This window comes from Rhinopithecus roxellana, chromosome 2 (genome assembly GCF_007565055.1).
Source record: "Rhinopithecus roxellana isolate Shanxi Qingling chromosome 2, ASM756505v1, whole genome shotgun sequence".
Taxonomy (NCBI): domain Eukaryota; kingdom Metazoa; phylum Chordata; class Mammalia; order Primates; family Cercopithecidae; genus Rhinopithecus; species Rhinopithecus roxellana.
Genome location: NC_044550.1, coordinates 42724726 through 42752305, shown reverse-complemented (window position 1 = coordinate 42752305; position 27580 = coordinate 42724726). Strand labels below are relative to the sequence as shown.

At 36.0% G+C, this 27580-nt stretch overlaps 1 protein-coding gene across 4 annotated transcripts in view; it reads right to left on the bottom strand.

The window, feature by feature from the left end:
- EPHA5 (EPH receptor A5) overlaps positions 1-27580 on the bottom strand; it is a 344724-nt gene that overhangs the window by 143391 nt on the left and 173753 nt on the right. For all 4 annotated transcript variants that reach the window (XM_010380149.1, XM_010380152.1, XM_010380153.1 and 1 more), the window contains exon 5: positions 24271-24606. In XM_010380149.1, the coding sequence (XP_010378451.1) occupies positions 24271-24606 (336 nt within the window). The remainder of the gene's footprint in view (positions 1-24270; positions 24607-27580) is intronic.

The following is a 27580-nucleotide window of genomic DNA, read 5'->3' as shown; positions in this document are numbered from 1 at the left end:
GTTTGAGAATGAGGAAATGGTCCCTACTTAGCTCCATAAAAGAGCAAAATATAACTTGGATTTTCCTAAGAAAAATATCAATTCGTAAAATGATACAGAATCTATAATGTCATACATCCACTCATTCACTCATGTTGTCAAAATATCAAGTATTTTCTGTGTGCATGCACACTTCTTGGCATTTGAAGGTACTTCGGTAAACAAATTGTACTATCCTGCCCTAATAGAACTTACATTCTCACCATTTCAAGGACAAACAAAAAAGACATAAAAATTAAGTAAATCATACAGCATTAGAGGGTAATATGTGCTGTGAAAAGAATATTGTTAAATGGGATAGGAAAGATTAGGGTAAGAGAGGTTGTATGTGTGCATGTGTGTGGTCATGTGTGCCCATGTGCACATAACTTTAAATAGGATGGTCTGAAAACACTTTTGAGAATGTTTGAGTGAAAGGTAACGATAATGACAAAGTAGGGAGAAGTGTGGATATTTTAGAAAAGATGGTTCTTGGCAGATGTAAAAGTAAGCATAAAAGTCCTGAAACTGAAACAGGCCAGGAAAGTTCAATGATTAGCAAAAAAGGCAAGTGTACCTGGTAAAGTGAGTGAGTGAGAAAGTATTGGGAGATGAGGTCAGCCAAATAAATGATAAAGTTCCAGATCCTGTAGGACTATGTCTCTCATTCTGAGTAAGATGATGAGTCATTAGAGGGTTTTGAGGCAGGAAGTATCATCATTTGACACATTTTTAAGAGATCCCTGTGGCTGCTGTATTAAAAATAAACTGTAGAGATCCAAGAGAGAAAATAAGGACATTCATCAGGAGACTGTTGCAATGTAGTTATGACATAATGGTGGTTTGGATCAAGGTGTTAGCAATGGAATGGATGATAAATTACTGAGTTACAGCTATATTTAGGTGTAGAGTAGTTAGAATTCACTGGATGATTAGATGTGGGATGTGAAGAGAAAAAGCATCGAAAAGTGTTTCCAAGATTACCGAAACTCTTCATCATTACCTGGGAATATCTGATTGTAAGCATAGACCCAGCATCCATGTGGCTCTTTTTCATTAAGTTTTTATAGGCCGAAAGCCCTGTTATTAAAGTCAGATACTTAGGACAGAGGCATCCCTTCTGTAGCATTTCCTTTTCGTTTTAGGCAAGCCACCCCAGTGCACTTGAGCATATAGTTGTCCCACATGAATTTCCCACGTCTGGGAACAGAAGACAAGAAATGAGACACCAAAAAAAGTGATAGCCCCTTAATTACCATTGGGACAAAAGAAGTGGTTATTTTAAAATACACAAGAAAGATGGCAATAAAGCAGAATGAAACTTGACTCTCTCATTTGTTTGCCAAGGGACCACCCCCATAACAAAACAAAGTACGAAGAGATTACTTTGTCCTTGACTTAGCAGAATGAGCAAGGAAAAAAGATAGGATGCCCACCAGTCAGAATGACATATATAAAGACCAGAAAGCAAAAGAGAGTTTGTCTGTTCCTAGAATAAATCAGTCATTGTGATGATTAAGGGTATTCCAACAGTGGTAGATTTATTTCAAAACTGGCCCCAATTCTCCACCACTGTCAATTTCTAGGCCATTTGTCATATGATTTTGTAGCTTCTCCCATTAAGGGTGGAATACTTGGATTTCCCACCGTTTGAATCTGAATTGATCTTTTGACTAATTACAGCCAGTAGAAAGTAATGCATATAATAACATGCTATTTCTCATAGTAACTTGACTTTACAAGAGACAAGCCTGAGCCAGCCTGCTGCAGGTTGAAAGACCATAAGGCAAAAAACTCAGTTATCTCAATGAAAGCCATCCTAAATCAGTCAGTGTGCTGATCTTCAGATGCGTAAGAGAGTCCAGATCACTTCCACAGAGCCATTGTTGTAGGCATAATAATGGCTATTCAAAGATGTCTGTTTACTAATTCACAGAACATCTGCATATGTTACGTTACATGGCAAATGGGAATTAAACTTGCAGATAGAATAAAGTTTGCTAATTAGTAGACAGGAAAATTATCCTGAATTATCTGGGTGGGCCCAATGTAATAACAAGGGTAAAAAGAAGTGAAGAGGGGGGCTGAAGATGAGGTCAAGGTGAAGCAATGTAAAGATCTAAGCCGTCCAATTCCTCAAGGATCTAGAACTAGATGTACCATATGACCCAGCCATCTCACTACTGGGTATATACCCAAAGGATTATAAATTATTCTACTACAAAGACACATGCACACGTATGTTTATTGCAGCACTATTCACAATAGCAAAGACTTGGAATCAACCCAAATGTCCATCTGTGACAGACTGGATTAAGAAAATGTGGCACATATACACCATGGAATACTATGCAGCCATAAAAAAGGATGAGTTTGCGTCCTTTGTAGGGACATGGATACAGCTGGAAACCATCATTCTTAGCAAACTATCACAAGAAGAGAAAACCAAACACCGCATGTTCTCACTCATAGGTGGGAACTGAACAATGAGGAAACTTGGACTCGGGAAGGGGAACATCACACACTGGGGCCTATCATGGGGAGGGGGGAGGGGGGAGGAATTGCATTGGGGAGTTATACATGATATAAATGATGACTTGATGGGTGCTGACGAGTTGATGGGTGCAGCACACCAACATGGCACAAGTGTACATATGTAACAAACCTGCACGTTATGCACATGTACCCTAGAACTTAAAGTATAATAAAAAAATAAAATAAAATAAAATAAAAAAAGATCTAAGCCATCATCACTAGCTTTGAAGGTGGAAGAAGAGGACCAGCAGCCAAATGCAGCTTTCCTCTAGAAGCTGGAAAGACCAGGAAATGAATTATTCCCTAGAACCTCCCAAGGTAAACACATTCTTGCTGATCCCTTATTTTTAGCCAGAGAAGATGTTACTAGACTTCTGACTTACAGAATTTATGAAAATAAATTCATGTTTAAGCCACAAAGTGTATGGTAATTTGTTACAGCAGTCATAGGAAATAAATGTAGTTACCTATCCAACCTGCATCTGACTGTATATACATATATATCTAAGTAAGCAAGCTGAGGAAAGATGGACCACCTAACAGATATATAGACACACGAGCAGAAATAAATGGTTATTGTTTTAGGTCACTGAACTTTTGAGATGCTTTGTTACATATCACATAGCCAAGCATGCTTTTGGAATGAAATATCGTAATATATATTTTTCAAAGTGAGAAAAATTCTAGGGCAGAACTATGAGTAATAGAAATATACAAATTGATGAGAAATATAAAATAATGTATAAAATAAACTGAAAAAATAGCCAGAGGGGGATATATATATATATATCTCTCACACATGCATATAGTATATACACACCACACACATACACATATATACAGACACACACCTTGTTTTATGTATATATATATGATCTATATATGCATAAAACAAGGATTGAATGTTCCAGAAGCAAGGTTATGACTCATGAAGATATTTTAAGTACTAATAGACAATCTTTCACAAAATGCTTACGAATTAAAACAAAAAATACTGCACGTGGGCAAGAAAACATGCTGAGATTTAATCCCCAAATCCATTCCATTTACCCTCCATTTTGTCACAGTTACAGGGTTCTGATGGGATTGACTCTACATCTGGGGCCCTGTGGAGTTCCATGGGGAAGTCTATGGGGAAGGAGCCAGCTTCATTACAGTGATAGGTTCAGTGGTAGGCATTATCTTAAACGGGCCCTTGAGTGTGAAGTCTAGGTCTTTTAGCTGATGAATGGAGGAAGAGAAGTTTTGTTTTCTTCCGGATGATGTGGTATGCATATTTGAGGTCTGGAATTGCTGCAGTCATTTTGCTATTATGGTAGAACTTCAGCTTGAGGTAAAGTTGGTGAAGAAGAAGGTCAAGTTGTACAAATTGCAAAAATGAAGCCAGACCCATAATCAAAGTGTTCCTGGAATTGGTGGTTTTCAATGATAAAATATATTCTCTGTATTGTTGAAGTACATTCTAGTTAAATTTATGCTACTCGCAGCTTCTAAACTGCTGTAAGTTCAGAAAACTATGAATTTAAATCTCTGGCCTACTAACTAGGGTGTGAAATAGGGATACAACTTCTATATTTCAAATAATTAGTATGAGGAGTAAAATGATGAGTAATGCTCTTTATTGTTAGTATTTTAGAAACTATTATGTAAAAGGTGATTTATATAGGGCAATTAAAAACAAAAGCAATGTTCAAAGTAAAAGAAAGCTGAGATACCTCAGAGCATCTCAGAGCAAAAGGCCAGAGTTGGATGCCAGTGAGGAGTATAAGGGCCACTTAATAGCTTCTTGGAAAGGGGACCAGATTCAGAAGAAAAACATAGATTCTATCTCTGTTTCTAATTTCACACACACACACAAATAGATATTTAGTTAAGAGATTTACTTAACATATCCATATAAAATTTAGAACAATTTGACATGTTGTAGTACATTTTTTTGATATAATTATCATCATTATCAGCATCTATAAAACAAATTTAAAGAACACATAAGAATTTTAAGGTTAATTAGGATTAAATATTTTAAAAATCTGCTCACTTAGTAAGAAAAAACATGTATACACCTACTGTGTGCCCATAAAAATTGTTAGAAGATAAATAAAATAAAATAAAAGTTCATAGCCACTGCCCCCAGAAAAAGCCAAAATAGCCATTAGGCTTTAAAAAAGAAAAGAAAATCAAAGGAGAGTAGATTGCTATTAAACCAGAGTCTAGTTGAACCATTAATGTGATACCCTAACAAAATAAACAAGAGTTGTTTTTCGTGATATTCACTGTTAGTCTTTATAAAAGTTAATACAATGTTGAGCCCAGAAACTTCATCTCATGTGGCAGTAACTGAAGAAGTCTGTGAAGAATTCTTTTTCTTTCTTTTCTTTCTTTTCTTTTCCTCCCTCCCTTCCTTCCTTCCTTCCTTCCTTCCTTCCTTCCTTCCTTCCTTCCTTCCTTCCTTCCTTCCTTCCTTCCTTCCTTCCTTCCTTCCTTCCTTCCTTCCTTCCTTCTTTCTTTTTCTTGAGACAGAGTCTCGCTCTGTCACCCAGGCTGGAGTGCAGTGGCATGATCTTGACCTCTGCAACCTCTGCCTCCAGGTTTAAGTGATTATCCTGCCTCAGCCTCCTGATAGCTGGAATTACAGGTGTGTGCCACCATGCCTGGCTAATTTTTATATTTTTAATAGAGACAGGATTTTACCATGTTGCCCAGGCTAGTCATAAACTCCTGGCCTCAAGTGATCCACCTGCCTCAGTCACCCAAAGTACTGGCATTGCAGGTGTGAGCCACCACACCTGGTGAAGAGTTTCTTAAATATATAATAGTAGAACATGTATTTTCTCTACTGTCTTGTGATAACCATGTACATGAATATGATCTCTCTCAATTAAAGACAGCACAGTGACATATACAGTTGGATATTTTTATTTAAAGGTGGTAAAGTAATGGTAAGGCTAGAAATAGTGACGAAGCAAGGTAAGATGACAAATTATTTAGGAAGCAAAGAATACAGTAAGGCTACATGAAATTTAAGGTCACTAACAATTATGTTACATATTCAACTTCACAGTTTTGAGGAACAAGTCACTAATGTTTTCAGTCCTGTTAAAGCAAACTAAACAAGGCCTGAAAAGGACTGTGTCCTTCTATATTTGAGTTCTTGTGGATGAACTGCAACCTAAATTAATAGGTAGACAATATTGAAGCCCTAATTTAGGAGTATGTGCCTATAATAATACCTGAGACTTGGCCAGTCCCAGCAGCCATACACTGCTTTGTTCAAACTGTGTTCAAATAAGACAAACACCAAGCTGAACCAATCCAGCTGTTGCTGTACCTCATGTACAATATCTATACATCACTTCCTTTCTTCGTCTATAAATTTATTCTGACCATGAGGCATCCTTGGAGTCCCTCTGAATCTGCTGTGATTCTGGGGGCTGCCCGATTTGCAAATTGCTCATTGCTCAATTAAACTCCTTTAAATTTAATTCGGATGAAGTTTTTTTTTTAACAGTCCTAATTCCTAGAAAACAGACATAAATCTCATAAACAAAGGCATATCTACTTTCTCTCTGATGGTACCAATGCCAACATCATATTGGGAAATATTTAAAATTAGTCATTCAGTCTTTGAAGCCATTTATTTTCATAAAATTTAATTGTCTAAAATGGATGAAAACAAAAATAAACCACTGTTACCATCGTTATCACTAACAACTTGAAAATCTTAATTATTTTTATTTCAACTTCTATTTAGGTTCATAGGGTATATGTTCAGGTTTGTTGTATAGGTATTGTATTAGTCAGTTTTTACACTTCTATAAAGAGGGACAGGGTAATTTATAAACAAAAGAGGCTTAACTGACTCGCAGTTCCACATGGCTGGGGAGGTCTCAGGAAACTTAAAGTCATAGCGTAAAGGGAAGCAGGTTTGTCTTGCATGGTGGCAGGTGACAGAGAGTTAGAGCAAGAGCAGGGAAAACAGCTTATAAAACCAACAGATCTCATGATCATTTTTTTATCACTCACTATCTCAAGAAAGCATGGGGGAAACTGCCCCCATAATCCAATCACCTCCCACCTGGTCCCTCCTTTGACATGTGGGGATTATTGGGATTATAAATGAAGATGAGATTTGGGTGGGAACACAGAGCCAAACCATATCATTCCTCCCCTGGCCCCTCCCAAATCTAATGTCCTCACTTTTCAAAACACCATCATGCCTTCCCAACAGTCCCCCCAAATCTTAACTCATTACCCCAAATTACCCAGCAATAATCCAAAAGTGCACAGTCCAAAGTCTCATCTGAGACAAGGCAAATCCTTCCACCTAAGAGACTGTGAAATCAAAACCTAGTTATTTCCTCCCAAGATACAATGGGGGTACAGGTGTTGGATACATGCTCTCATTCCAAATGGGAGAAATTGACCAAATAAAGTGGTCACAGATCCCAGGCATGTCTGAAATCCAGCAGGGCAGTCATGAAATCTTAAAGGTACAAAATCATTTCCTTTGAATCCCTGTCTAACATCTGGGGCACACTGATGCCAAAGATGAGCTCTCACAGTTTTGAGATGCTCCTTCATGGGCTGGCATTGAGTGCCTGTGGCTTTTCCAGGCACAGGGTGCAAACTGTTGGTGGATCTACCATTCTGGAGTCTGAAGTGACCCTCTTCTCACAGATCCACTAGCCAGTTCCCCAGTAGGGACACTGTGTGGGTGCTCAAGCCCCACATTTCCCTTCTGAGGTTTTCCATGAGGGTTCTGTCTTTACAGCAGGCTTCTGCCTGGATATCTAGAAGTTTCCATATATACTCTGAAATCTAGAGGGAGGTTCCCAAACCTCAATTCTTTACTTCTGTGCGCCTGCAGGCCCACCAGCACATGGAAGCCACTACGGCTTGGGACTTGCACTCTCTAAAGCAATGGTCCAAGCTGTACCTTGGCACCTTTTAGCCACAGCTGGAGCTGGAGCACTTGGGACATAGGACAGCAAGTACCACAGTTGCACAGATAAGGGCCCTGCGTCTGGCCCCCAAAACCATTTTTCTCTCCTAAGTCTCCTGGCTTGTGAAGAGAGGGGCTGCCACCAAAATCTCTGACAGGCCCTGGACACATTTTTCCTATTGTCCTTGCAATTAACATCCAGTTCCTCGTTACTATGCAAATTTCTGCAGCCAGCTTGAATTTCTCCCCAGAAAATGAGTTTTTCTTTTCTATCACATCATCAGGCTGCAAGTTTTCCAAACTTTTATGCTCTGCTTCCCTTTTAAAAATAAGTTCCAGTTTCAGATCATCTCTCTCAAGTTCAAAGTTCCACAGATATCTAGGGCAAAGGCAAAATGCCACCAATCTCTTTGCTAAAGCATAGCAAGAATGACCTTTGCTCCAGTTCCCAACAAGGTCCTCATCTCCATCTGTAACCACCTCATACTGGACTTCATTGTCCATGTCACCATCAGCATTTTGATCAAAAACCATTCAAGTCTCTAGGAAGTTCCAAACTTTCCTACATCTTCCCTTCATCTTCTGAGCCCTTCAAACTATTCCAACCTCTGCCTGTTACCCAGGTTCAAAGTTACTTTCACATTTTCAGGTATCTTTATAGAGGTACCCCACTCTCTGCAGTATCAATTTCCTGTATTAAACCATTCTCATACTTCTTTAAAGATACTACCTGAGGGTGGGTAATGTATAAACAAAGGAGGTTTAATTGACTCACAGTTCTTCACAGCTGGGAGGCCTCAGGAAAGTTACAGTTTTGGCAGAAGAAGAAACAGGCACATCTTAAATGGTAGCAGGCAAAACAGAGAGAGAGAGCAAGAGCAGGAAAAACTGCCTGATAAAATCATCGGATCTTATGAGAACTCAATATCACAAGAACAGCATGGGGAAAACTGGCCCCATGATACAATCACCTCCCACCTGGTCTCTCCCTTGACACATGGGGATTATGGGGATTACAATTGAAGATGAGATTTAGGTGGGGACACAGAGAAACCATATCACTTATATTGTGTAATGCTGAGGTTTAGGGTACAAATGATCCGGTAGTGGACAAACATCACCCAAATAGTGATCATAGTACCCAATAGGTAGTTTTTGAAACCCCTTTCTCCCTTCCCCCATTAGTAGTCCTCATTACTCTTTCAGTGTTTTGTAAGGGCTTTTCTTTTGTCTGAAATAGAAATATTTCCTTTAATATCTATAGCATATTGAGGAGTAAGTACATGTAATAAGAAATGAATTCTTTTTAATTTGAATATGCTGTTGTTGACAGAAAAAATAGCTGACAGATTAACAATTCATTAGATAATGACAGTTTTCATCTTCAAACATCATTTACTATTTTATTAGTGAAAAAATAAAAATTATTTAAAAAATAAATATAAGCTCTATAAATCATATACTTTAAATAGGCAGATACAACTAAAGCAAATAAAATTCACTGTTAGAATAATGTTATATTTATATTTTGTTCATACCACAAGTCTAGAGGAAACTATTTATTGAGTTATAATGTAAGCATCAGTTTGCAGTACAGGTCATATCCTCAGGCCTTCTAGGCTTGAAGAGTAAATAAACTATCCTCTATTTTCTTACTAATGGAGGAAAATTTGAAAAAGTAAGATAAAAAAAGCCAGCGTTCAAAGTATATTTTGTCTAATGAAAAACATTTCACATCTTCAAAAAACCTCCTCAAACTAGATGCTTGTTCTGATAAAGAAGATACTGGTGTTTTGCAGCCAAACTACAAAATAGCTAAGTTGCTTTGACTATTTCAGTAATGTATCCAATGAACTGTCAATTATTAATAAAATCAAATGGAATAAATAAAAATGCTCCCAAAAGTCAATCTTAAAATATTTCTTTACTCATTTCATTTTATGTTAATACACCATTTAACAATAGGTCTTCATCAATAAAGATTGATTATGCTGGCATGGAGACTCCTCAAATAACTCACGACCTTTTAAATAGACATAAGAGCTGTTGCAAAATGGTTTGTCATCTATTTTTAATAATTGCATCTCCGGCCGGGCGCGGTGGCTCAAGCCTGTAATCCCAGCACTTTGGGAGGCCGAGACGGGCGGATCACGAGGTCAGGAGATCGAGACCATCCTGGCTAACACTGTGAAACCCCGTCTCTACTAAAAAATACAAAAAACTAGCCGGGCGAGGTGGCGGGCGCCTGTAGTCCCAGCTACTTGGGAGGCTGAGGCAGGAGAATGGCGTGAACCCGGGAGGCGGAGCTTGCAGTGAGCTGAGATCCGGCCACTGCACTCCAGCCTGGGCGACAGAGTGAGACTCCGTCTCAAAAAAAAAAAAAAAAAAAAAAAAAAAAAAAAAAAAAAAAAAAAAAAAAAAAAAATAATTGCATCTCCATACCATGACTAAGTGGATTTGAGTAAATGCTTTTACAGATGTGTACATGTGATAAAAGAGGCAGAATAGAGACTAAAAATGATAGCGTAAATGAATCAATCTATATTGTCACTCAAAGGCAATGGATTTGATGCTATTACTATTGAGTTCAATGCCCAATTGCCATTCCTTCTTTTCTGTTTTATTTTGTTAGCCTTTATTATTCAATTTTTTAATTCTTCAGAGGGAGAATATAATCCTCTAAAGATGAAGCATGCTTTTAAGCAGCTTAGTATATTTCAAAATGTTCAGTTGAGTATAATGAATGCAGAAGGTGCTGAATATATAATTCGTGTGTGAATGCATGGCAATCAATTTCATGAAATCACATGAACAAATTATTTCAACATGCGACATAAAAAATGCTTCTTTCCTCTAAGTGAACTTTGTTTAGAATCTAATAAAAGACTAGTGCATATGCTTGATTTAAACAGACTTTGCCTCTCTGGGTTCAGTATTATTCTACATCTACACAGCACACTAAGAAGATGTGTATGATTTCAACCTATGGGAAGGCTTTAAGAACTGTGTTCCCTAGGAACAGTAATAAAGGGGAGTGAAACCTCAACATGAGGTTTTAAGAAAATTGATAATCTATGCATATCAATTTCCAATATGCATTTTTAACAAATAAATGCATAGCATGTGTGCCAATGAGAAGAATGGTTGAACAGCTCAATAACTGAGCTGCTCTGATTATGAGCTAAGTCACAAGAATGTTTGATGATTTCCTCAGTTAATAGATTGCTGACCATGTTTATATTAAATAGCAAATCTGTTGGCAACCAGATTTGACATGAAATAATAGAGTTTAAAACTAGTTTCCAGGTGAGCAGTGGGCAGAATAGAGTTCACAGGTGAGACAGAAAGAAGATGGTATTAACAAAATCAGTAGGTATTTTGTTCAGAGCATTTGGGCAAACTGACATCAAACAATCCTGATTAAGAGTGTCACCATTTCCCTAGAGAAAAAAAGATATAAAATAAACATCAGAAACTCCTACAGATGTAATTTTTTTTTCAAAATGTGAGACAAACACTCCTGCATGAAAATCACTGAGTGTGTGTGTGTGTATGTGTGTGTGTGAAAATATGCAGATTACTGGCCTCTGGCCTCTACCTTGTATATACTAAATCATAAATTTGGGGTACGGAGTCCATGAAAATGCATCGTAACAAACATAAACAGGTAATTCTTAAACCCACTAAAGATTGAAAATACTGCGAATTGCCATTACATAACATAATACACAAAATTTATCTCTAGTTCAGTCACTTTCAGAGGATCCTTTGTCATGATTTTAGTGTCTCCCATGGAACACTACACAGCCACAAAAAAAAAAAAAAAAAAAAAATCATGTCTTTTGCAGCAATATGAATGTAGCTGGAGTCCATTATCCTAAGCAAATTAATGCAGAACAGAAAACCTAATACCCATGTTCTCACTTATAAGAGGGAACCAAACACTGGGAACTCATTGACATAAAGATAGCAAACAATAGACACTGGAGTCTAATAGAACACGGAGCAAGAGGAGGGATAAAGGGGTGAAAAAATAACTTTTAGGTACTATGCTCACTATCTCAGTGACAGGATCATTCGTATCCCAAACCTCAACCTCATGCAATCTACCCATGGAGCATTAAAATACAGTGTCTAAAGAAGAAAGATGAACTAAGTAGGGTAAGGCCAGCTAATCAGATAACCTTAAGCTATAATGTCTTATTTCGGGGTTCTGGAAAAAATCCGAACCTATCTATTAATTACAATTAGTGTACTCTTTCTGGATCCTTAATAATAAAGAAAAGAAAACATCAAGCATAAACAAACAAAAAATTGATGTAAAATTATTTGAAAAATTTCCAAAATGTTTAATATATTATATACCATCACTACTAGACATTGAAATTATAACACTGATTTGAAGAATAGAAAAACCATTGAACCCATCCATTTATGAACTATTTTAACAATCACAAGTGGTAAGAACTATTGTGCTCCCCAAGAAAAGATTCCAGAAGAATAGAGAACAGAACAAATTGTTATAGCACCCATGCTTAGAGTTACCGTAGAAAGGCATGTTCAAACTGGAGAGCAGAGAAAGCTTTCTCAAGAAAGCAGCAATTTAAGTGAATTTGAAAACTGAGCTATCTAGGACAAAAAGAAAATAAGTTTCAGATAGAGAAAATAGCAAGTGCAATTTTTTGTCATGATTCAGAGCATTCTGGCTGTAGTGTAAGAATTGGTTCAGATTTCTGTTCCCTCACTTACTAGATCTGTGACTTTGGGGAATCACTTCCCGTTTTTTGTTTGTTTGTTTTTTGAGACGGAGTCTCACTCTGTGGCCCAGACTGGAGTGCAGTGGCAGGATCTCGGCTCACTGCAACCTCTGTCTCCCGGGTTCAAGTGATTCTCCTGCCTCAGCCTCCCAAGTAGCTGGGACTACAGGTGTGCACCACCACGCTCAGCTAATTTTTGTATTTTTAGTAGAGTCAGGGTTTCACCATCTTGGCCAGGATGGTTTCAATGTCTTGACCTTGTGGTCATCCCCACCTCAGCCTCCCAAAATACTGGGATTACAGGAGTGAGCCGCCATTCCCGGCCTACTTCATGTTTTTAAAGTTCAGTTCCTTCATCCTAAAAATGAGAATAATATTTTGTCAAGAGGATATTGCTAGTATCAAATAAGGAAATTCAAATAAAGTTCTTTGCATAGGAATGTGCACACAATTAGTGCTGAAACATGCCAGCCATCATGTCTTTGACATCATTACAGATAGAAGGGAGAAAGAGAAGGAACAGAAGGTCCTGACGTGCTTTTTCGGAAATGAGGTGAGTCTCTGGCAAGACTCTAAAGTCATTGAACAAAATATGAATTTTGACGACTTCTAAAAATATTCTACACCATCCATAATCATTATTGAATAAATCAGAGGTGAATTATAGACATATTCCTTGGATTAGAATCCCATCTTTGAACTGTTGTCCAAACAGCAAACGCACATGGTAACAAGCACAAAACTTGAGTGTAGCTGAAGACAAATTTCAATATTTCAACATAGACGGCAACTTTAATTGTCAAAATGAAAAGATTTTCATTGGTAGCCATAATCAGAACACTAATCTGGTCACAGAAGCATCAGTGTGAGGCCAATATAGATATATTCATGACATGTAAATAAACAAAACATTCGTCTCATATTTGTCCTTAGAAACTTCAATTATTTATCAAATTAATATCCGTCGACACATGAAAATGATGAGTTAACAAAATTTGTAACTTTTCAAAATATATTTTGATGAAAATCAAATTACAAATCTATTTTCTATATACAATGTATTTCCCTCCATTTGCTCTTAGTTTAATACTGTTATACTCTTTTTTTTTTTTTTTTTTCCTAAGACAGTGTCTTCCTCTGTTGTACAGGCTAGAATGTAGTGGCACAATCTTAGCTCACTGCAACTTCCCCCTCCTGAGTTCGAGTGATTCTCATGCCTCAGCCTCCCAAGTAGCAGGGATTACAGGTGTGCACCACCACGTCCAGCTAATTTTTGTAGTTTTAGTAGAGATGGGGTTTCACCATGCTGGCCAGACTGGTCTCAAACTCCTGGCCTCAAGTGTTCCGCCCACCTTGGCCTCCCAAAGTTCTGGGATTGTAAGCGTGAGCCAAGGCACCTGGCCTTGACCCTGTTATCCTATTGTTTCTTTACATTGTTGTTCTGGATATTTTATCAAAATTAGAAGAACTTCAAGATTAATATAAGCTCAATATTTTAAGAAATCATTAAACATATAGTTCCGATTAGAAAAGGAATTTTATTGGTTTACTCCTGCAAGCTTGAAGCGGTTGTCTTTTGTTATCTGTAGAATAACGGTCCTACACATTATTTTTTGCTTTTAAATATTTATCCTCTTTCCATTTTACTTTACCAGTGAGTCTGTCTATGTTATACTCATGAAGTCTAAAACCTATTTTTTCCATAGTTTATTCCATGGATTCATGCTACTTAGTAGATCATTGAAGAGTTTCTTATATAATACTATAGTAATATTTATTTACATCTTACTACATGCCAAGCATTACACTAATTGTTTTGTAGATTTAGCTCATTCAATTGTTGTAATCATTGTATGTCACAGATACCATTTATTTCCACTTTACATGTGAAAAACCTGAGGCCTGTGATCAGGTCTATTTAAGTAACTAAATACTTAATGACTTAAGTATTTACTGTGATCAGTAAATTTAAGTAATTTACTCAAATCAAAAAGCTAGTTAGTAGAAACCAGAAAGTCTAGCTCATCAGTCCAGACCTTTAACCAATATACAAATCTGCCGTTCTATGAACTAGATGTAAGCGAACAGAATTTCTTCTCTGTACATTTGTTTGTGAAGAAAATAGAAGTATATTAGGTACCTTGTGTGAATTGGGGAAAGGACTAAAAATGTAATGAAACTAGTGTTATTGCTTTTGTTTCTCTCCTCATATTTTAGAAATGAAACATCGTGTATACTCAATTAAAATGACTGTATTAGGGCTTCACACTGAATACAGAATGTCCTCAAATTAGGCAGTAAGAGAACCTGGGTCTCCATTACTGGGTGAGTTGATATGAAAAGTGCAGTGGACATGGATATATGATGCACATTAAATGGCCAAAAGCAACATGTATGGATTTATAAAATACTATGATTATGTTGAAAAATTATATACAATAAGCCATACTACCATTAAATAAAAAACATATGCATATGATTTTAAATAAATATATTCATAATAATACTTTATGAAAAACAAATAACATTTTTAAATGGTTGCTCTTCAGTGTAGATAAACGGCAAGTAGATTTGGGGTAAAAATGAAAGTAGGTACATAAGAAAATATATAACCCAAGAGAGGGTCCTGTTTGGTTCAAGATTGAAATGCGCCGTGAATTGAGGCATGTTATTAACTCAGCCCTCAACACATGAGATACAAACAAACAAACAAAAAACACAAAAACACAGGAAAAATAACAATAAAGAAAGGAGACAAGGAAAGAAGGAAAGGAGCGAAGGAAAGGAAGAGAGAAAGGATAACACAGAGAGAGAAGATGAACAAACCTTAACTAATTTTAAAACCCGATTTTCTCAAAATATTTCAGATGACTTGTTTAATAAATTATAGGTAGAAATTTTCATTAAAATTTGAATAAATATGCAGTGAAATTTGCCAAATTCATTACAATGCATTATCTTTTGAATGGCAATTTATATATTTAAAAGCTCTGGTAATGAAGCCTGTCTTTCCAACACAAATATCAGAATTCAAAAAACCCAGTTTCCCTTTCTCCTCAGATAAAGGTATATGGCTTCAAATACATCAAACCAACTGGCCCAGGCAAGATCTTGATTCAAATAGGCAAATTAAGAAACCACGTTCTTCATGAAGTTCTCTTTTTTGGCTTTCTGCTGGTGAAAGTGAAAGAAAAAACATGAAGATGTTGCTGGTGGAAATATTGATGATTTCTTTTTAGTTTTGAAGTTTGAGATCCAGAAGCAGCAATGCTACTTGTGGCAATAGCAATTGCAATAAAATAAAAATCTTGCCATCCATTGCTCGACAGCTGCCACGCAATATTCAGCTTCATCAGGCCAGATCTGTGGTAGTTTTATGCATTGTTCCTCTAAATTTATATTCTAATCTTTGAATCTATTCTCAATGAGTCTATGAGCCACTTCATATCCTTTATTAATGCTCTTTTCTGTTTCAACTAACCAGAGAATATTTTGTTTGCAGCTAAGAATACAAACATTAATAATAATAATAATAATAATAATAATTCCCAGAAGTGGAGTGTTGTAGGTAAGTCTATTAAGGAAAGGGGAATATAGGACCAGTGATCAAACTGCTGTGTTTCATTGTAACAAGGATCCATTCAGTGTTAAAGAATGGAAATCTGACAACTTCTGGCATATAGGGGCATGCAACTCATTGCTTGTGCTCACCTCAAATAATATTGAAGATTATACTTTTGGTGGTTCAGATTCCACCATAAAGGCATGAGAAATTTAAGAAATTCAACAAAGGTCGGCTGTGTCTAAATGCACTTCATAGTTTAAAGAAATAAACCATCTCCAAGATTAAATTCTTAGTTTAAATCACATTGAAATGATCAGGGCACTTCTTGTCTCTTATAGTGGAAAGGATGACATAGCTATACATCAAAACTCAAGTCTTTTTCCATGAATTCCTGAATTACAAAGATGATTTACTTTATTGTTTTGCCTTTTGAGAAAATTAGACCATTGACTAAGGAAAATGGTTAAATCATGAGCACTGGAATATTTGGATAAATAGGAGGATTCAGGTGACTGAAAATTTTCTCTTTTGCTAAAACTTACTGAATCCTTCTTGCTAGCAGATTCAGCTATCCAACACATGACTGAGGAAGCTGTTCCTTCATTTCTTCAATATCAAGTCCATACCTTATTTAAGGTGGTTAACTGATGGAGGAAAGCAATATTCTTTCTGACCAAATCTATTATTCCATTTGAACTCAAAATTCCAGCATCCTCTTGGGAACCAATTATCTGGTTAATGCTGAGGACTGGAAGCTTCTTGAATATGAGACTTGCAAGATTTTATAGCTAAATTTGAAAATGCATGGGGGAATATGTGTGAAAATTGATTTTACGTGTTCCTGATATAGAACCAAAAAAGAATTTTAATTCTAGCTTGTATAAATATCTGATTAGAGATTCTAGATTCAATGTGCTACTTCTGGTAGCTGGTTTAGCTGCTAAATGCTTCTTCAATTAGTTGATCAAAATCTGGACTGAAAAACAGGCTAAGTTAAATAAAGTTCAGACACTTGCAGTTCCTCCTTTTAATGTACAAGGAATTCAATGACCTACTGAAGTATGCAAGTTAAGATGGATTTATTGTTCAAAGCCTGTTAAATGGGCTGGGTGTGGTGGCTCGTGCCTGTAATCCCAGCACTTTAGGAGGACAAGGCAGGTGGATCACCTGAAGTCAGGAGTTCGAGACCAGCCTGGCCAAAATGAAGAAACCCTGTCTCTATTAAAAATACAAATATTAGCTGGGTGTGGTGGTGGGCGCTTGCAATCCCACCTACTCAGGAGGCTGAGGCAGGAGAAGTGCTTGAACGTAGGAGGCGGAAGTTGCGGTGAGCCAAAATTGTGCCATCACACTCCAGCCTGGGCTACGAGAGCTAAACAAAACAGAAAAAAAAAACCTGTGAAATCACCCACTGATTAAATTTTCAGAAAGAGCTCAGAAGATACTCTCCTCACCATAACAATAAAAAAGAATGATGAGCACAACAATGTTATCTTAAAAACAAAAACAAAAACAAAAAACCTCTATAATTTATATATTCTATACTGGGAACACAGACATTGAAGCTACACTCAAGTGATTTCATTTCTTTAGGGTTTAGGAGTACCTTACCACTGGAATGAGGGTGGGCATGGATCTCATAATAGGTAGCAGGATATGACTGGTAAAAAATACAGTACTGTAGCATGCAGACACTAAATTAATGAATCATCTGATCCTTGGCAATGATATCAAGGTCTGGGAAGTAAAAATATAAATTTAGTGACCTAATTAGTCATGACCTGTCAATGGTTTTCACACTTAAATTAGTTTACTTACCCCATGGCCACTTAATGCAGAGAAATGTGGTTACTCTTGAAGAAGGACTCTGCAATAGCATCATATCTTAGTATTGCACATCTTCCTTCTAGCTTTCCTGAAAGACATCTCCTACCATTTCTAAATACATTAGGGAGGAAAGGAGGTGGGTGCAAATGCCCAGTCCTTTCACAGATTATTGAATACTGCCTTCAAGCTAACATTGATCTTGGTGGCTTCAGATTATCACTAAAAAAAATTTGCGTAAGTAGAGGTTATTAGGGTCATGTGATGAATGGGATTTTGTCTTGGGTTCATATTACAGTTGATACAGTAATACTTCCATTTCAGCTTTTGATTGTTTTACCAGATCTTTGGTGTGTATTTGGAAGATTTATACTGTAACTGGAAGAAATGTCTTTTTATCGCAGTAGCCCCTGAAGTCAAAGCTGCTGTCAAACTCTACTAATGGCCAAACTAAAGACCACTAAGCAACTCTCTCCTACAAAAACAGTAAATATAGATCCCTGGGAGAATGTTTCAACTAGAGCCATCATGAAGAACAAGGAAGAAAAAAGGCTGGTGCTTATGAAAACATAGGCAGATTTAACTTACCTATTCAATCTACATGGAAGACAAATTAATCTTGTAAAACAAAAATACCTTGAATTAGGTGGTGGTTCAAGTACAGGCAATGTGGTTTCTTCACTAAAGAAAATCAACAAAGACCCTGACACTCAATATTATAATAATAGTCTAACAAATGGCCATTTTTTTTCTTTTTAGAAGTTCACGTCTCAGTAAACAGAGATTGCCAACAAGTATTTGCTGCTTTTTGCATAAACAACAGTATGCTTTCACCATATTATTCTAATATTCTCTGAAATTTCCAGTTTTACAGCCAGATTTAGTCTTTGGGAACACTGACCATATCAACATTTTATGAGGCACCATGCTCATCCACTACAAGGATGGCATCAAATTGAAAAGACACAGTGAACTGGGATTATAATGTCCTCCAGATATTTGTGCAAGAACCAAGAAGTAAAACCCATGAACATATAGGTAACACCTACCTTGGTGATATTTCTGATAGTCTGGGAGAGCTTGAAACATGCCCTCCAAGGTAAGGTGTAAGTTTGCTGCATTTTGATATCCATAGCATGTCAAATAGCCCTCTGGAAAAAGGTTCCAAGAGTCTGAGCCTACATTCAAAGCAATTAAAATCTGTCTGCTTCGGTCAAGGATTAGAATTCTGTACCTTGGCATGTAAATTATTTGTAATTTTGGCTTTGTGGTTAGAATGAGCTTATTTTCTGTTGGGACAAAATATACATGTATATATATTAAAAGAGCTTTAAGCTTAAGCTTAAAAATGCCTAGTGTACAATTATTTTAAAATAAAAACAAATATATTTATAGAAAAACATAAATACACACTATTTTGCAAAAAGATAAACTTCCAAAGTAACTGCTTTTAACAGAATTTTAAAATTTTACACTATGTGCTGATATGTCTCTTATCTATCTGTATGGATAGATACATTTCAGAAGTCCTAAAAGAATATAACAGAACAACAGAAGTGTTGTTATGTAAATAAATCTAAATATTATTTGGCAAAGAAAGACTATCTTGTGTAAATCAATTTTGTGTAAGAATGTATTATATATGACATACTCATTAGAAAACTTAAGGAACTCAATAATTTTATTCATTTTATAAGATTAGTAGCTTAATAATGAACACTATACATATCCACTGTTTTATCCTCTAATTTGTATATCCACTATTTGCATATCCACTATTTTATCCGCTAATTTTTTATCTGCTATTTATCTTTTATTCCCTTTGTAATTGATTAAAGACTTCTTTATATAACTAACATATTCACATTTTATTTTCTTATCATTTTTCCCTTCATCATAGCCACTATTTCTTTATATTATGTAACATCTACTTTTTTATTGCTTTTCTCCCCCTTTATATTTGCTTATTTTTCTTTACCAAGAAAATTCTCACAATTTTGTAATTCTTTCTGGTCAATAAAATTATTATAACCACATTTGACAAGAACTGTAAATTTGAACCAATTCTAGTATTTAGCTTTTCCTTTACATTTTGTAGCTTGATTATTACATGCAAAAAAGTATTGTTTTAATCCAGATAGCTTCCCCTAAAAACAAGTTCCTAGACTCCATAATGATATAATTGTTTCAAAAATGTCTAAATACTATGTATACATTTATAAATCATTTAATCACTTCTATAGACGATCAGCCTAACGCAAAATTTTCAACTTGAATACACACTATTTTTCCTTATACCTTTTTAATCCAATTTTGAATCTGGACATTCATTGCTATCACACGCACAGAAATATATTGCTGGAGTGCAGAGAGAAATATCACAAAGAATTGTGCTTTGGTATGATGAGCACTTTGAATTAAAAGAAATCAGAAGGCCTTAAGTGTTACCTCAGAAGCAAAAACTTTCTAATCTCTTGTTTCTTCCCTGTCCCCTACATCTCACAATTGCAGGGAGGGACTCTCACTGAAATTTCCTTATTTGACTAAGGGAAACTCCGTGTCAAAAACAATGTGATTGTCTTAAAGCATCCTTCCTGGAAATCTCATCAAATAATCAGGAAACATTAACCACCAGAAAAGAAAAGAGAAGAGACTAAAAGTCATCACCATGCCCAGACAGACTTTTTGTTTATTATTCTAAGGACACCTCCCAGAGATTACCTGGGAGACTTTATTTGCATAATAAGAAAATCTTTGTTCACAGTGAAGTTTGAAGTTCCTCCCCTCATCTTCTCATTACTGGTTCCCCCAGAAGTCAGAGAAAATTTGTCCCAGGTCATAGTTCATTGAGATGGTTCATTTCCGCATTTACACCCCCCACCATTCCCTTCCCTATATGAAGAAGGTATTTAAGCGTCAACCATCTGGCCCTTCTTTGAGTCTTACATCTGTGTGCATGTTAATGAATTTATTATGGATGTTTTTCCCTATTAAGCTGTCTATTTTCAGTCATCTCAGCAAACTTACAGAAAGGGCAAAAGGGATACATTTCTTGTGCCCCTACAAAATCAATCAGAAAATATCAACTCAACTGTTGAGGCTAATTATAAATTTGAAATAAATTATTTAAGAAAGAAACATATTTCTCTGAAAACAATCTTTAGAGGATCTCAAAACTAAATTTAAAATCTGCTTAAGGAAGTTTTATATAACAACCACATATGGTGAAGATAACTTTATTCAATTTAATTCTTAAAAGATGTTTAGGCATTAAAACCTACTACAATCCACTTTCTGCAATTTGGGTACTTGAAAAGTGTTTTGCCGTGGTGGCATTAAACTTAAGACATTTTAGGAGTTATTCTGAAATCACTTTGCAGAGATGATAACAGTGATATGACCTGGGCCTGTGTCCCTGCCCAAATCTCATGTTCAATGTAATTCCCAGTGTTGGAGGTGGGGCCTCCTGGGATGTGATTGGATCATGGGGGCAGTTTCTTGTGAATGGTTTAGCATCATATCCTTGGTACTTTCTCATGATAGTCAGTTCTCAAAAGGTCTGGTTGTTTAAAGTATGCAGCACCTTCCCCTCTCTTGTACTCCTGCTCTCACCATGTGAGATGACTCACTCCTTCTTTGCTTTCTGCTGTAATTGGAAGCCTCCTGGTGCCTCACAAGAGGCAGAAGCTGCTGTGCTTCTTGTACAGTCTGCAGAACCATGAGCCAGTTAAACCTCTTTTCTTCATAAATTACCCAGTCTCAGGTATTTATAGCAGTGGAAGAAGACTAATACAAACAGTGAGAAAATTATGACAGTTAAAGAGATCTTACTTAATTGACTCCATCTTTCCTTTAACCTCCAGGCTGCCCTTGTTCATTCCTGGGGATAGACCGAAATAACTTTGGGGAGAATTTAGTTTATGATTTAGCTTTTAAACAAAAGTGATAATAATTCCTCTCTGAAACAAATCCTCTCCTTGCTTAGGGACCAGATAACCTTTGCAAAACTAACAGATTAGCCACAAGATTAAAAATTATGACTCAGGTGTCATGCAGTCAGAATCCACAGGATTCCTAATCTCCCCAGTGGCTCCCATGGCTAACATTGCTATTTTAAGACCTTTGATTGGTGTTCAAGATATTTCTCAGACCCTGTAGCATTCTGATGGATCAGTTGGCATCATACAGACAGCTTAAACTAGCTCATTTGGTCTTGTAGCCATCACCCAGGAACTGAATCTGCAGGACAGATTCAGCTTCTTATGATTTCATCCCGGACCCAACAAATCAGCATTCCCCATTCCCTAGACCACTACCCACCAAACTATCTTTAAAAAACTCTAGCCTCTGACTTTTGGGGGAGCTGATATGAGTAATAATAAAACTCTGGTTTCCTGCTTAGCTGGCTCTACATGTATTAAACTCTTTTTCTGTTGCAATTTACCTGTCTTGATCAATTGACTCTCTCTGGGGAGCGGGCAAGAAGAACCCATTGGGTGGTTATAATTAGAAGTTTCCATAATTTTTGTATAAAGTGAGACTTAGTGGTTCTGGAATGCTGATACTGAGAAGAATCTTATTTTGATGTTTTGGGTAGGTTTTCATAATGTTAGAGTATACTGTGAGAATGCGAATGAATAGCAACCAAAAATCAAGAAAATTGTCTGCTCTGAATATAAAAATGTGTTTTACAAGACACCTATGAATTGAACACCTGGATAAAAATTCATCTTTTTTGGTATTTAAGGTATTGAAATTTCAAATAATATACTTTGGAGGTTGAAGAGGCCAGCAAGTTGAAGACAACTATAGCAAATATTTGTTGAGTACATCATTAAAAAATCGACAGTTATTTCCTCTATCTAGTTTATCAAAGGAATACCTTTCAAATAATTTAAGGGTATGCAAGCTGGAGAATATTCTTCTGAAGGAACACCACTCTTAGTGATTGTTCAATATGCTTACAATATGTTGGTGGAAGATTCATACATAGAATCAAGTAAAGTTGAAAGATGTTGCATAAGAAAGCTGAAGCCAAAGGTTTCAAGCCAATATTTTTTCTAAAATGGGAAGAGAGTTTGCATTTACTGAACACTCCTGATGTCTAGGTACGGTGATGAAAAGTCAACACATGCTAGCATTGCCTGCAGCTGAGCCTATGCTGAGGGAAAAATTGATTTTCACTATTCCTGTCCAGCTCTTTAGCACTTCTATTAGTTTCACCTTAGGTTAGGTAGTAAATGGTAAAAAATATAAATGATTCACTGGGGAAAGTGGCTTATATGTGTGCGTTATATTTTCTAATGGAAAAAAAAAACGCTGCAGACAAGTATTCAATGTGGCTAAGAACATGCAGAGTATAGAATAATTCCTATTACGTTAATCCGGGCTAATCTGGGCTAATTTTGAATGTTTCCCTCAGCTTTATCAGTCAGCAGCAACTATGAACTCAGCTGCATGCATTTTGTTATTTTTAGAATATAACCATTTGATTTACTTGAGGTATTCAACAATTCATATTAATTATTTTTTCTGAGACTTTGTAACCAACAGCATTCCCTCATCAAGGCTAGCATTCCACGACCTACAAACTTATACTAATATTATATAAAGTCAGCCTGATTTCATTCAGACAAGCATGTCCTATTTCTTTGTGAGTACTGGTGGCAAGGATGTGCTCACTGACCAAAGCCCACCTGAAGTTCTAAGGAGATGACGAGGTCACTACACTTTGGACTAAGAGTTGTAGCCAATTGATAAAGGAAAGGTACAAATTTTGGCTTTTAATGCCTTTTTCTTCCCCTCCCAGATACCTGTTGATGGACAAAACATGCTACAAATTACTCTTAGATTTAAAAGGACTCTTGCTACATAGTGGGTTGAATTATTAAATTAGCTGTAGTTTATCTTTGGTTTTTATCTTGCTAGGAAAGAAGTCTTCCATGTTAATTTGCTTAAAAGTGAACATTTGAGGGTAAAATATAGGGAAATCAGTAGCTCAAACAGGACTGTATTCCCTACTCTAATAATTACTTCCTACTCATTCCAAAATTTCCATATGGAATATAGAAATGTTTTCAGGTGGTTGCATAATAGTTCATAGTTATTCTAATTTTGATAAATGAACTTAGCAAAGAAAATTTCATTGCATGCATTTTTGCTACAATAGTTGAAATAATATGAAAAGATTTATGATCTGAAAGGAAAATTCATCTGTGTTGCCAAGCAAGCAAATAAACAAGCAAATAAAACCTGCCTGATCACATGCTAAATTAATGAGTTTTTAAAAATTCAAGGAAACAAAAAAATAGATTTGAGCTATAAAAATGACTGCTATGAAATTATATGAGATAAATTTTACTTCAAATGGATTTGATACAGAAATGTATTTCTAATGAAAAAAATCAATTAAAAAAGTGTTTTTTTTCTGTAAATGGGATTTCTAACAAATCTTTAGCTTTTATTTGTTTAAAACTGCAAAAGCATTTTTGATGTGCTATACTTTAAGTCCTGACCTTCCGGTTAATGGAAAGTTCTCACATAGATTTCAGTCAACTTGGCCCTCAGCTATGGAAATAATTGACAGAACTAGGCCTAACATACACAACTTGGTTGGGCATGGCACTTACCTGCTTGATTTGTGGTTACATTTACAGACACATACTGCCGGGCTCCTGGACTCAAGTCGGACACTCCATTCACTGCCTCAATCTCAAAGGTATAGTTTGTGTGAGCGAGTAGATCCACCATCATGACAGAGGTGTTTTTCAGGCCGCTTTGCCGGGGAAGGTACCTGACATGACCGCCACACTCCTCACACACACCTGCATGGGAGTTGCACTTCTTGCATGCAATATAATATGACACATCTTTCCTTCCACCAGTGTCAGCAGGCGGAATCCATTCCAGAAAGACACTAGTTTCATTAACATTTGAGATGGCATTCCGAGGAGCGGAGGGGGGTCCTGGTTTGCAAAGTAAAGTAAGAAAAACATATTTTAAGATATTAATTAGGCATTATTTACCACAGCAATTCCTGGTCTGAAGGAAAAAATAGATTTGCAATAAATCCTTTAAGTCGTAATTTGTAGTTTTGTTTTCACAATTTTGTAAGAACAATAGTGGGGTTTATTCCCTATGGAAATGACTTATTTTGGCATTGTTATAACTTTAGTTCAGTAAAAGAAGAATGTGTTGCTTCATGTATGTGTAATCAATTATGGAGTAAAATGAGGTATGCACAACTACTATTAGATAAAATTATATATTTAAAAACTGGTGAGTTTCTTGGGGATTGAACTGAATGTTTCCTCATTGATGCTAACCCTTGCAACCTACAAAGTAAACACGAAGTATCTACTTAGAAATAGCATAGGAAAATACAGAATTTTCAGCGTAGCTCCTGACTACAAATTTTGTAAGAAAAAAAAAAAAAAAAAAAAACCTTAGCTTGCTTCAAAATAGATTGCATATCTACTTGCTAAATCACCAACAGAATTTGAAATCTCCTACTGTATATCAAAAAGGAATTAGAATTTAAGTAAATGGTCAAAATTATAATTTGCAATTAAACATATTTTACTTTGATGTTGTTTTTATATTACAGTTCTGCAAGTTGTGAATTTTACTTAATTGAAAATCTAAAATTTATTTTTAAAATAACCCTCAAAAGGACTACAATAGGATGAATAAAAGTGTTCAGATTTTGAAGGATCAATAGAACAAATTTCAACTTCCAATAACCTACCAAAATTAGAAAAGAAATACATTTAACACAAATATTTTCATAGACTCATAGCACGTCAGCTACTAATAGATATTAGGAGTGAAACTTTCCTAAGTTCATGATGTATTTCTTGTACACTTTATTTTTTTGTATATAGCTTAATGGAAACTGGGTGTAGCTTTTCAAACATATTTTATGTTCAGAATCATCTTATTTCAATAAGATGGAATATTTCCACTAAAATATGAGTAATGAAATCCATGATCAGAATTGCTTTACAAATTTCATATGTTAAGGGTAACCATATCTTATTTGTATATTATTTTAATTATTCCTGAACTTGATTAGCATAATAGAGAGATCAAAAATTAATTAGGTAATTTCTAACAATATAGTCAATGTTTAGATATTTAGTTAAAACTTCAGTCAGCTGTTAATGCTATATTATTGGATAATCTCAAAGAGAAAATACATTTATATTTGTTCCAGAGACAATTTAGACACCTCTCCTTATACAGATAATAAAATGGAGTATGGTGGTAGTTGAACGGTTCATAAGCATAAATTAAGCTACTTAGGGTGATCTGTTATCCTAATATGCATTGTCTGTTCTAAATATCAAAATTAACAATTTTTAACTAACATTTATTAAGTCATGACTTTTGAGGGATTGTTTTAAAAGTGATACAAAGCTAACTGGTATTTAAGATTTAGCTGGATAGAATGTCATTTAATTAATTATTTATTTATTTAGAGACAGAGTCTCTCTCTGTCGCCCAGGCTGAAGTGCAGTGGAGTGATCTTGGCTCATTGCAACCTCCACCTCCTGGGTTCAAATGACTCTCCTGCCTCAGCCTCCTGAGTAGCTGGGATTACAGGGGCACCCCACCATGCCTGGATAATTTTTGTATTTTTTTTTTTTTTTTTTTTTTTGAGGCGGAGTCTCGCTCTGTCGCCCGGACTGGAGTGCAGTGGCCAGATCTCAGCTCACTGCAAGCTCCGCCTCCCGAGTTTACGCCATTCTCCTGCCTCAGCCTCCCGAGTAGCTGGGACTACAGGCGCCCGCCACTTCGCCCGGCTAGTTTTTGTATTTTTAGTAGAGACGGGGTTTCACCGTGTTAGCCAGGATGGTCTCGATCTCCTGACCTCGTGATCCGCCCGTCTCGGCCTCCCAAAGTGCTGGGATTACAGGCTTGAGCCACCGCGCCCGGCCAAAATGTCATTGAAATGAAAGAACCCCTTAACTAAAAACGACATCTTTGCAAAAAAAAAAAAAAAAGAAAAGAAATCCCTACCTTGACCATATTTAAGGTGGAATCCTATGAATTTTGCCATACCTGTCATCTCATATACTTTAATATAAAACAGTACCCTTTAAGCTGAAATAATTTCTTAAGATGGAAATATCCAGTCTATCATTGATGGGCATTTGGATTGTATTTGCTTTGCTTTACTATTATTGTAAGCAGTGCTGCAATACACATACTTGTGCATTTGTCTTTATAGTAGAATGATTTATAATCCTTTGGGTATATACCCAGTAAGGGGATTGCTGGGTTAAATGGTATTTCTGGAAATACACGTGTTCTTGTTTACTACACACTTTAGCTTATTTAATAATACAAAGTTATACACAAAATGAAATTTAAGATAAAAAATTACAGGATTAACCTCTGAGAAATATCTCTAAGGTAGAACAATGTCTAACTTCTGTGTGTTTTTTTTTTTTTATTTCTGTCAACTGAAAAATCCTTGCATTTAACACATTTCCTCTAAATCTATAAAAATGAATCAGCAGCTGAATCCTCCTTTTCTTCTGACTCTTCTACTAACAGCTAGGATGGAGGCACAAACAACTTTAAAGTCGAAAGGAAACTCAAACTCAAGTGAGACCCTAAAGTAGAGGTAAATAGTGGAAGCTCGAACTAACATGCACCTATAAAAAACATGTGATAACATTCCACTGCCCTAATCATAGATATGATGTGGGAACCAAAGTAGAACTGAGGCGAACCCTTAATTTAAGCAGATTCATCAGAATTTTTGGTTTTATTTTCGTTTGATTTTTTTTCTGTAGGCTTATAAAATGTTGTTGTATAGATTTTAAAACTTTGCATATTCTACTAAAAAAAAATTGAAGTTGGAGATATATATTCAATTCCAAAGAGCCAAAGGCACACTGAAGCTCAAGATCTTCATCTGAACATCTATCA